A 12663-nucleotide genomic window follows, 5' to 3' on the forward strand; every position below is an offset into this window, starting at 1 on the left:
TGGTCACATAATATTTTTATTCAGAAATAGCCAGGCACTTAGGAGTTAATTCTCCCCAGGCCCAAGATTCTTCTAGAAAAGGCCAGGCTTCTAAGTGATGTCCATGTTTTGTGTGGCTATTGCGTGAGAAAGGTGTATAAAACTTGTAATACACGTGCAAGGTGGGGTGAAAAGTACACCATCTCTTGTTGTCGAGTTCTATGCTACAGCGGCTGTTTATCTCAAGGCAACGCTTTAGCAAGTTTGGCTTGATTCAACCAATAAACAGTGCTGTAAGACTCTGTCGAAAGGATACCGGAAATATGGCTTCGAATGCATCGTCTTCTGCCGACGACAAATTCAATTTGATCACAAGAAATTTACAGGTGAGGACTTGACACTTTCAGTTTAAATCAGCGTACTTACGAGGTCAATCCTTGAACTATTTTTTATGCATATATATAAAAATGTAGTGTTTGATGGTTGAAATTAGTTATACCCCGGCCCTTTTATATCTTGTGACGTCACATAAGCTTACATTTCTTTTGTTCTGTAGTTGGGCCAAACTTAAATTTTTACTTAACTGTAAAATTTGTGCCTTAATTACTGGTTGAAGCGTCATCCATTTTGATTTCATTACTAAACTATTATGGCACCTGAATGATTTGTTAATTACTGACAAATTTGTTCAGAATCTTTTTAAAAGCTTATTAATTGGCTGGGTGCTGCTAATTCGATAATGCCATCTTACAGGAAGTGATTGGTGAAGATCGTTTGAGAACGATACTTCAAGAAAAACATCTCTCTTTGTACTGGGGTACAGCAACCACAGGGAGACCACATGTTGCCTACTTTGTGCCAATGACAAAAATTGCTGACTTTTTGAAAGCGGATTGTGAGGTATGTATGTAAAATAAACCCCTTGTAACATGAGGCGTGGAGTATACCTTATGAATTTTAGTTTTAATTTCTGATCATTTCTGTTCTCTTGGACTCGTAAGTTTGCCTGAGTGCACCCAAGATGTCAAAAAATCCCTTTCACTAATTCAGGATGATTTTAACACTCGTGTAGGTTGTCTTGACATATTCTGCTGCATGATCTATTCCACAAACATCTGTCAAAAAATAAAGCCTTGGAGCAAGTTAATGGAGCGTGATGCTCTAGGCCCTACTGGGTCAATTTTACCGTTATTATAAGTGCAATATATAGTTAAATGTGACACAACAGATTCTTTTGTCTTTATTTTCTTGAAGAAACAATGAACACTTAGCCTTTCATGAATACATGTTGCAGCACTGTAATAAGAGTTACTTTGTACACCATGTTCTGGTCAAGTCTGTAGTAAGAAAATTACTACTGACAGTAACGGTGTATTTCTTTAGGTGACAGTTTTGCTAGCTGACCTTCATGCCTATCTGGATAATCTGAAAGCTCCTTGGGACCTTTTAGCTCACAGAGTCAAATATTACGAGGAAGTGATCAAGGTTGGTCATAAATACAAGTAATATTATTGTTAACAATTATTACTGGATGAGGGTGAGCAAAATATTGTGATTTTTCAGTGGCAAGCAGATCAGTTATTTGCTGAAGCCAGAGGCTGAGGCAAATAATTGATCTGCACGACACTATCAAATCACAATAGTTTGTGAGTTCAATAAGAATCATATTATCATTCAATCACCAACTGAAGTTTGTTTTCCATATGTAAATCACTCTCTGACAGCTCAAGGAAGCGATCTGCCATTTTTCACACAAGAGTATTATAATTGCACATTATTTGCAGCAAAACACATTTAGACGGTATTACACATGAGCAGACCATTATTTTTAGGCGGTTATTTTCAGGTCACATGGTGGGCTCTCAGCCAATGGAAAGGAAGGAAAAAACTGTATCCAATGATAATGCTTGTTGTTTCTGCAGAGTAGCCTGCAGCTAATCTCTCAGCCAATAATTCTCAATAAATCTCCAACTTTATGTTTTTGTGCTGTTAACGTCCAGTACAACTAGCATCAATACTTGGAGAACTTCCTTGGGAAACAAAACTTACAATCATATGATGAATGATCCAGAGGGATTATTTAAATTGTTTCCCTAAACGTTGTTTCTAAAGTAAAAACATTGTGACTCTATTAAGGATAGATCTAGCTGACTTTGAGAGATCAGTGATAATTAATATAAATACAAATGATATAATAATTGATAGAAGTACAGATTTACAGCTGCTGTTAGTAGATTTCCCCTTTTCAATAAAAAGTTGTTACTTTTGCAGCAGCCATGCTTTATTTAGGTTGACTTGTTTTATTCTGTTGGACAGGCAATGCTGGAATCAATAGATGTACCCCTGGGAAAATTGAAGTTTGTCAGAGGAACAGATTATCAGCTGAACAAGTAACTTAAATTATATAAAGCATGTTCATCTTCATTTTCTAGATGTTTTATCAATAATGGATTACTACAGTTATTGTCAAGTTTGGTGTAGCTGTTATTTCAGCATGTCTGTTGAGTGTCAGTCCTGTTATCAAAGAATTTGATTTGAACAACCCTTTTGGTAACAACCTTTTTCCTTGTACTGTTTCTTTTTATTCCCCCAGAGACTATGTTTTGGATATATTCAAAATGACTACAGTGGCTACTGAGGTAATTTGTGCCAATGTTGGCCAACCTAACCTGATATGCATCAGAAACGTATTTGTTTGATGGTTCAACTAATTGGTTGTTGCAAATTTTTCTTGTTGCTCTTTGAAGTTTAACCTACATACAGTCCATAAATTACCAATATAAAAGGCATAATTTGAGTGCCCTTGAGGGTCTACTTCAAGAGTCAACTAGGAGACCACAAGCAATTAAAATATATACTTGGGTATTGGGTATTAAGGCATCCTATAGTTTTCATGGCAGTGGGATAGAGGGAAAAAAAGGAATGTCCTGTATACAGTTATTAGATAATGGTTATCTGCTGCTCCCAAATTAAGGTTTGAATACCTGCAAAGTCATGTGTTAAGTGAATCTGGACTTGAATCTTCCTTGGATTTCAACCTTTATTGAAAGCTGTCATAATGCTATGAGTTGAGGGCTGAATTTTCCTTCCTCCCACTGCCATGAGAAAATTAGTACACTGATTGCAGGTTATACCAAACTACAGGAAAATATATTAAAAATTATTGTATGTACACTATTATTCATCATTAGCATGATGCCAAGAAAGCAGGAGCTGAGGTTGTTAAGCAAGTTCAGCATCCTCTTCTTAGTGGTCTTTTGTACCCAGGCTTGCAGGTTAGTACTTTGTTATGCATACACTTCGTACTTAATTAGTTCTAGAGTGTTGTAGAAGTGTAACTAGGACATGTAGCTAGCTTCAGTACTGCTCAGAGATGCCCAAACCGTTGAAAGTGTTTTAAACTTGGCATAAACTTGTTTGTGTTTAGAGCTAAGCTCGTTTAAAGGTTTTCACATTTACTTTGGTAGTCAAACACAAACACAGGAAAACATGTTCATGATTCTCATTGGCACAGGGTTTCAACAGGTCGGGAAATATGGTTAGGGAAAAAAATTCTTCAAGGTCAGGGAAAAGTCAGGGAATTTTATTTTGAGTGAGGAAAAATTGACATTTTGAAGAAAAGTCACCACAGGGAAAATTGAAATAATTTGACACAGCTGATTTAATACGTACCTGGAAGAAACGTTTGGGGTCACTGTGATCTTAATGGTAGTTTTCCTTAATAAAGAAAGAAAATTTGTTGAAAACTTATCCGTCTCAATGAACAAGTAGAAAGGACGGCTGTAAGTTCACACTAGAAGCTGCTACCAGATCTGAAATTTTGTATTTTTTTGGTCAGGGAAATGCTATTTCTATCAGTGTAAAGTCAGGGAATTTTGAAAAATAATGTCTGTGGCAACCATGTAACAGATCACCCAGCAAAGTCAGTTTGCATAACAAAAGACTTAATACATAAGGCAGGCTTTATCCAAGAGGTCTGAATGGCCATTGATTAGTATCTACCAATAGCAGTAAACACCTAGGGAATGAGGCCAGCATGAATTTACCATCTGCTAATAATCACTTGTATTGCAGGCCCTTGATGAGGAATACCTCAAGGTAGACGCACAGTTTGGAGGAGTAGATCAGCGCAAAATATTTACTTTTGCTGAAAAGGTTAGATTTTTGGTTTACTTCATCTTGCCCCAATTATCTGCTCCTGGGTCTCTAGCAATGATAATGCTTAACATACACAATTTCAAAAAATACCAAATGACCGTACATTGTACAGTGTATGTGCTTTTCAAAAATAAAAATGAGGCAAGTGCTTCAGGTAGCTACAGCCTTGAATAGGGTTAAAACATGACAATGTTACAAAAAGTACTACCTTGGCTTGCTTCAACCCCTCTGATCTTCCACGTCCTCCCAATCACCTTGAAAGTTGTGTAACAAGACAACTGATGTTTTTCCCCTAACATCAAATATTCTTCAGTACCTGCCTTCCCTAGGTTATGCCAAGAGAATCCATCTTATGAATCCCATGGGTGAGTTAGCAATGAATGTATTGTTTTTAAGACATCTGTGCACTCTTTGACATTTCTAACCTTTCCGCCACTGAAGAGTGTTGCTGAATATGAACGTTAATGATTCTTAGTTCCAGGTCTTACAGGCACCAAGATGAGTGCATCAGATGAGGTGAGCTGTTATGATGAACATAGCAGAGCGGTACTGTAGAACTGACTATCAGCTTGTCTACAGTATTCAAGTTTAGATATGTACAGGGAGACACAGTGGCCTCATGGCTAGTGTGTTCACATCCAGATTGAGCGGTCCAGGTTCAAGCCCAGGCCAGGGACGATGTTCACTCTCACAGTGCCTCTTTCCACCCAGGTGTATAAATGGATACCGGTGAATTTAATGCTGGGAGGTAACCCTGCGATGGTCTAGTATCTGATTTAGGGTGGAAGTAGAAATACTCCTAGTCACTTCTTGCTACAGAAACCGGAGATAAGCACCTGCCTGATGGGCACGTATTTTGCCTGGGTATTGAGCACAAAAAGGATTCAATTTAAAAGTGTTTTTCAAAGTAATGGCAAACTGAAATGATTAAGCCTGGCCATACTTGGCCCAGTTAGGTGCTGAACTGTTGAACCTAATGTACTTTTGTTTTGGTTGCTCAAGGATTCAAAAATAGATCTTTTGGATGGTGCTTCTGCTGTTAAGAAAAAGTTGAATAAGGTCAGTTCTGAATCATGTGAAAACATGTCATAGATCATTATCCCGTACTGTTGCATCAATCCTGCCACATGGAGATTTTTATGTTTGTATTAAAAGTGATCAGGTAACTGTTAACTAACTAAGTGTTAATTATGTTCATTTCACGCTGATTTGACTTACTGTGCAAGGCTTTTGAAGTCATTTTGTGTACCCAGTAACTGAAATCGTGATTTAGTATCACTCAACCTTTAATTTTGGTCAAGGATAACAAGCAGCAAGCTGATACATGTTGTGGAATTTATGCAACACATCCAAATTAGGTACCCCTTCCACCCCTTCCATATGGCACTTACATTTCCAAGTCCTCCCACGTGGTGATGAAATTCCCCACCCCACCAGTCATCATCAATGTCTAATTCCTGGCTTAAATCTGAGTACTGTACTTGCACATCTTACTACATGTGGTTTCCCATTCAGTAGATTGCTTAATGTTGTTGGTGTTGTTTTGTTTTGTTTTGTTGTCAACAGGCATTCTGTGAAGAAGGAAATATTGAGGAAAACGGAATTCTCGCTTTTGCGAAGTTTGTTATTTTCTCAGTTTTGGAAACTAGACATCAAACAGGTTAGTAAGAGTCAGACCATTGCAAACATGTTTATATGCACAAAAAATGTACATTGTCTAACTTCGTGCTACAGTGGAAACCCTTCATATGGCCACTCTGTTATTACAGCCACCTTGATATTGCAACCTCTTTATTCTGGCGCGAACAAAAGCTCAGTCAGTCATTTAATACGCAGTAGGCTACCCCATTAATACAGCCAGATTTCTGTGGTGCATTGGTGACTGGATTAACGGGGTTCTACAGTAGCTCTGTTTGTCTTCTTGCAGAGAGTAAACAATTTATGCAATGAAAAATTTAATTTTTATCTTCCTCTGTTGTAGAATTTGTAATCGAAAGAGCAGAAGAAAATGGCGGGAGAATATCTTTTAAGGACTATGCATCTCTTGAGCAGACATTTGCCAAAAAGGTGACAGAGTTGAACTAAAGCTGATCACAACATATTTTCTCCTCACTTTGATAGTGATATCAATGTGGTGATACTTGTATGGAGAGTTTCTGCATTCTTATGACCTGTCTGTGTGTAAATGTTCTGTTGATTTAAGAGGAAATAAGATTCTGATCACTCTTGGTTATATACAGTGTCAGTGATCTGTAATTCTTTTGGCTCATCAGGAACTTCATCCACTTGATCTGAAAAACGGAGTTGCAAACTTCATAAACGAGGTGTGTTTGTGCATGTTTTAGTTTTTCCTCTTCGTCCTAAGTTTGCAAAGTTCAAAACTGAAAATATTACAAAGGCCTAGTTCATACTAGCGACATAACGACACAAACGACATAGTGGCTTATGTCGCAGTGTGAACATCGACATAAATTTATACATAAGGAAAAGTTCAGTTTGTCTTTTTAAGTTCATGCTGTTATGTTGCCATTATGCCATTACGTCAGGATGTTCACACTGCAAACATAACGACACAACGTCCATGTTATGCGGTTATGTGGCCAGTGTGAACTAGGCCTGACACTTCTATGTTGGAAAGAAACGAAAAATGAACGACTTAGTAGAGGTCATACGCTTGGGTGATTTGCGCAATTCAAATTAGAGCAATCAGCGTAGTAAACAACACCATGTGAAAGTGCTGAGAGCACTCATTAGCTGTCATCATCCACATATTTGAAAATCGGAGCCACTTTCTGCAAAAAACAATACCACGTGAAAGTACTGTTCAATAGCTTTCATCTGAATAGGCACACACTGAGCTGGGCTTTCACCCACAAGCTAACGAAAATCACAATCATCGTGTACAGTGTGATTAACTGTACCGCGTCAAAATCCAATGATACAATATGTGTACTGAGGTGCAAAGCTAGAACTGCAGAAATCAGTAACTTTCTTTTTTCTCCAAAGCTTCTTGAACCCATAAGAAAGAAGTTCCAAACTCCAGAACTGCAGAAGTTAACAAAACTTGCCTATCCTGAGCCCAAGAAAGCAAGTAAGTGTGTAGGTCATAGGCATTTTAAAATGTCTGGCATTCTCGTGGGCATGTGTGTAGAGCTGATTCAAACTATCCTTACAGTGTATGTTGTTACCGCGTCATTTCCGCCCACACATCATTTTGATTGGTCAAATTAAACGGAACCAATCAGAAAGTTGTAATATTCTTTCTATCCTTGCTGCGAGTAGATGCAGTAAACAGATGGATTGCCGAGTTTGAACTGAAGTTTCAAGCAAGGAAGGTTTTGATGATCTGCTATTTTTGTGTTCTAGAGGGTGGCAAAGGAGGCGCAGCAGCTGTAGCTGAGAGAGCCGTTGATCCGTCAAGATTAGACTTGAGAATTGGAAAAATACTGGCAGCAAAAAAGGTGAGCGTGTTGAGACGTTTGAATTTTGCCAGTGGGAAAATCATCTCGAGAATTGATTTCCTTTGTAAATCGCAGTTGAAGTGTGCTGCAAAGATTTTATCCCAGCACTCTTTATTACATTTAAGACTTAATTTATCGAAACTTATTTCCTATTAGTCGAAGTGAGGGAGCCGTAGCATGAGAATATGGCTTGCGACAGTGCCTTGGGCTACAGAAACGTTCAGCTCCGAATATTAACCAATCATAGCGCGTGTACAGCTCTAGTAATATAATGATCAGAGATATAACCAACTAGAAGGCTTGAAAGTCGTTCCATATCTGCTGAAATGCGGCGCTCGAATTGTTCGCCCTTCACCCCTTCTCAGGAGCATCGGCCATCAACAGTCTCTTTCCATAGCGTCCTGTCCTGTACATCGTTCTCTGAGTCCTCTCTAGCGGATACCAACTCTTGCCTATGGACTTGACCTCTGCCTCTAGTGAACGTCTCCAGGTGTTCCGTGGACGACATCTCTTTCGCTTCCCTTGAGGATTCCAGGTCAAAGCTTGCCTGGTGATGCTACAAGTAGGCTTCCGCAGGGTGTGACCGAGCCATGTCCATTTCCTTCTCCGGCGCTCAAAGTGAAAGAAATCAAAATGTTGGCAAAGTACTTTGAACCGTTGCAAATGCACCGAGTGATTTTCAGTAATTCTTCTTTTTTTCTGTTACAGCATCCCAATGCAGATTCCTTGTATGTTGAAGAGATTGACGTCGGAGAAGAAAGTATGTGATGTAGTTAACACTACAACGTTCATTTAAATAATTGCCTTCCAACGTAAAGATGAATTAAGTCATATAAAGCGTTGGTATCTGAAACTAATTTTTCTTCTAAAAATTGTTCTTGTTGTTGTAGAAGATTTTCCAGTAACAAAGTCTGACCAGAAAAAATCTTATGTCTATACTTACAGCTTGGATTGATACAAATTTTGTATTCGACTGCTTGGCTAAACGTTTTTCACCACGTAACGATGCAGGATTCTCATTGGATCTATGTTAAGCTTCTCTGTAATAAACCAGTACATGTACTTATATGGGTAAAATTTACTATAGTTTGCATATTTTTTTTCAGAACCGAGGACAGTAGTGAGTGGTTTAGCTGAGTTTGTGCCATTGGATGAACTTCAAGACAGGCTTGTTGTAATGATGTGTAACTTGAAACCTGTCAACATGAGAGGTGTGTATTGTACATACCAGAAGATGTTGACAAGATTTAATGGAAAGTGTTTGGCAGCGCTGTCCACACTACGCCGGAGAAATTTGAAAACGTAGCTCTATTTTTACGGTTAGGCCTACCGTCCAAACTAATCCGTCACGAAAACGGAGCTTTTCGAAAACGCTCTTCAAACCGGAGGAATTTGAAAACGCCGGCTTTTCGTTTTCGTGTGGATGGAAAACATTTTGAAAACGGAGATTTTCGAAAACGGTGGCGTCACGATAATCAAATAATTTCCCTGTTCGAACTTTCCTCAAACACAAATCCAAAATGGCTGGTTGTTGCGTTTTTAAACTCCTTCAGCATAGTGTGAAAGTGAAACATTTGATGCGTTTTCAGAGTGAAACCTCCGTTTTCAAATTCCTTCAGCGTAGTGTGGACGTAAAAACGTAGCTGCAAAATTTAGCTGCAACAATTAATGGGGTTTCCAGTCAAATGCCAGAATGCAGACTGTTCATTACTACCTGTTATTCCTTACTACTGTCCCTTCCCTGGCATTCCAAGCACACCAGCTCCATGCCCCTTCCCCCACCTTTAGCAGGAGTGCACGAGCAACAGAAATTGTTTCTTAGTCAAGATAGCTTCCCTTCTGTCTCAACTCCCTCCCTATCGTTTCACTACGTGTAGACCCCAAGACTGTGTAGGTCTGATGATTCATGATTAAATGTTTTGTGTTACCTCCGTTAGCCTCTGTTGATGTAGTAAACAGTATTTTGTTGTCTATTTTAGGCATCAAGTCAGAAGCGATGCTAATGGCAGCATCTGTAACGGGGTGAGTTAAAGTAGATCTTGGTTTCATTCATTCGGCGTGTACGTTTTGATCAAATATATTAATTGTTAAGACAAAACTTTAAAGATGAACTCCGATTTACACGCTGAATTCTACACAATGTACAATGAGGACTTAGCCAGTAATGGTTTGTTTCAACCAGAGGCTTATAATCCAAGAAAGCAAAGTACAGTATGGTTTACAGTAAACTTTTTATGGAGAAAAGCAACAAAAGCAAGTAGCTAACGGTGGCCGCGAACTCGGACGCCAAGGATTTCTTTAGCACGAAACCCTTTTGGACATGTTTTATCATGATATAGCGTAGAAGCAAACGAAACTGATGGAGACGTGTGTTTCTGTTTTATAGTTCTGATGGAAAGCGACAAGTTGTCCCTCTGTGTCCACCGGAAGACTGTAAACCCGGTGACAGAGTGGTAGTACAAGGATATGAGCATGAAACAGCCGGAGGTGAGACAGCACAACACCGATCTTAATCTTCTCACAATTGTTCTTCGTAGCAAAATAACACTGTTTTTGTTGAAGCAGGTGACAGTTTCTTAAAGGAGTCGTGGTTTGCGCATCTTAAAAGTTCAGCCTAAGTGTTTCAAGTTTGTTCCCCGTAATTCGTGTTAAACTCCTCCATCCTTAACCATCCTTGTTCCTTTATGGTTTATTATTATCTCGGTGGTGTTTTTTTGCTTCATAACCATTCCTTCGCTCTAATAACTGTGATCCAGCTGAGATATGGAATTAAATAAAATAATGATTCTTGTCGTCTTGTTCTCATTCAGCTCCAGATGACCAACTAAATCCGAAGAAAAAGATTTTTGAAACAATGAAGGTTTGTTTGATTTTACTTTGCATTCTTTCAGCCTTTCAAACCAAACAATTTGTTTTCCTTTTAGTTGAAAAGTGGAGGTTGAAGAAGAGTTGTACGATTAGAACGTGGAATGTTTTCGCGGTCACGATCAACGAACTAGTGATTTTAACTTCTACGTTGAGAAATTAACTGGAAAAGTTCCTAGAAAACCTTCCTTGTAGAACAATGTCAGTGAGCTAACATAAATTGTGCGAAACTTGTCAATTCCAATTCTCATTTATCTACTTCAACAACAGCAATCGTTCTCAAGTAACTCGTATCTATATTTTCTCTGTTTCTTTCAGCCTGACCTTTGCACCTCCGAGGAAGGTGTAGCTGAATACAAAGGAAGCCCTTTTGTGACATCTGCTGGCCACATCACTAGCTCTCTCAAGAATGCCCAAATTAGTTGACGACTGTTGTAAATCCAATGAAATGTTGAAATCGTTTATCACAGTCAATAGACAGCAAGAATTGCCGTCTAAATTTAATTGCAACTCAATGCCTAGTTAGCGAGTTATATATATATTTTCTTCAGATCTCATGTGACGAATTTTACGTTTGAGATTTTCCTCTTTTCACGAAACTTTTAAATTGCTGTTTACTTAAAAAATAGGAACACATAACCTGCCTTGCCATATGTCTGGAATCATGTAGAACGAAGAACTGAGAAAACTGTGCAAGACACATAAAAAGTAAACAAGTAGGAAACCGTCTTTTCCACTCCCTCTGCTCGCAGTTTTTTATATGGTAGGTCGCCGTTTATTTGTTGTTGTTTTGTTTTGTTCTTGTTTTTTTGTATTTTTGTTTGCCTGCTTTAAACTTGGATAAATTTCCTAGAAATATAATACATTGTTCCGGTAAGGTCAATAGAAATCGTCACAATCTTCAGACCCGAACTCTCAAAGTACTGGAATTAAAGCTGAGTCAAGAGATACTTCACCTCAAGTGACAAATTATTTTATCCTAACAATCTCTTGCACCAAACAATTGAAAGATTGGAGAAGAAATCATATGCCGATAAAAACATCAATAAAACGAAAAAGACATACAAATCAACAGGTAGTGACCACTGCATCAAGTGGCACGTTTCCATCAATGAAAGTATCAACGAAGAGACATTGGAGGGGCGCTGCAACTGGTATTCTTAAAGTCTTTTAAAGATAAGGCAAAAAAACTGGGGGTGGCTAACCCTTCGGATTTCACCAAGCCGTTCCAAGTCAGGAGGCCCGCTAGGTATCTCCCATTCGCTACGGCTTTAGTATGCGGGATCGGGGATCCCAATAGCCCTTTTTTCGACGCGCTATATTAATGTTTCCGTTTACTCAGCGTCATCCATATGGGATGTGGCAAATAATTACTCAATGACTTGACTTCTTAGGGAGGTGTGTGAAGGTTTTTGATACTGGTGGTCAATTTGGAATACGTTGTTTTTAAACATCCCTGCAGTGGGAGCTAGCGATAATCAAAAGTTAAAAAGAAATGGTTTTTTCGCGGATACGCATGCGCGTTGTGGGTCAATAAGGCGGTCTTAGCTAATTAATTATGCAGAGAGTTTTAACTTCCCTAAACCTCAAAGTAAAGCTCACTTTTAATTTTCTTGCACTAAATTTGTTTTGGGGTTGAAGATTTTTCTCCGCAGACAAAATTATTACGCGAAACATTCCCATTAACGTTGCCTCTTAACATATGGGATTTACCGGTCGGGAGCCCTGTATTCATGGAAGTCTAGCACTCTTAAACTAGGAATCCAAAGTGTCTCACGTATAAAGGAAAAATAATGTATGAAGAAAACAGTTAGTTACATCCTGTGCTGTCCTCACTTGTCATGCAAACGAAACTATTGCCGTCAACTTTCTCAAAATTGTCACAAGTCATTATCGACTTGTTGCTCTTTACTTACTACGAATAAATTGACTTTTTCCTGTTATTGAAGCGTTTTTGTTCGAAGCGAGCCTTGAACCTAGTTTGCTTTTCACGAAACATAAGTTGTTTGGCTGCAAAGACTTGTAACTATAAAAAGTGATTATGATGGCACGGATTGGGAAACTCATCCTATCCAGAAAACTACAACTGATGCTAATAGTGGCCGTGACAGCACGGCCGTTCATTGGGTAATGGGCTAGTTTATATATTTTTCTCAGAGCAAGGTCACCTCCAGCCTTGCTTGCATTCATAAGCCAAGTA

At 38.7% G+C, this 12663-nt stretch overlaps 1 protein-coding gene across 1 annotated transcript; it reads left to right on the plus strand.

The window, feature by feature from the left end:
- The first annotated feature begins 71 nt into the window (after nt 1-71).
- LOC110043436 (tyrosine--tRNA ligase, cytoplasmic-like) lies at nt 72-11418 on the plus strand. The gene is made up of 21 exons (XM_089283217.1): nt 72-365; nt 733-879; nt 1363-1464; nt 2296-2369; nt 2573-2618; nt 3171-3254; nt 4054-4134; nt 4451-4502; nt 4613-4653; nt 5140-5196; nt 5704-5797; nt 6119-6204; nt 6411-6461; nt 7144-7228; nt 7504-7598; nt 8307-8358; nt 8705-8809; nt 9578-9620; nt 9985-10085; nt 10409-10458; nt 10782-11418. Exons 1-21 carry the CDS (start codon nt 201-203, stop codon nt 10887-10889), a joined length of 1719 nt encoding a protein of 572 aa, XP_089139343.1. The 5' UTR covers nt 72-200; the 3' UTR covers nt 10890-11418.
- Nucleotides 11419-12663: the final 1245 nt, after the last annotated feature.

Source organism: Orbicella faveolata, unplaced genomic scaffold, assembly GCF_042242905.1.
Source record: "Orbicella faveolata isolate gen_17 unplaced genomic scaffold, um_ofav_v1 contig_12, whole genome shotgun sequence".
Lineage (NCBI taxonomy): Eukaryota > Metazoa > Cnidaria > Anthozoa > Scleractinia > Merulinidae > Orbicella > Orbicella faveolata.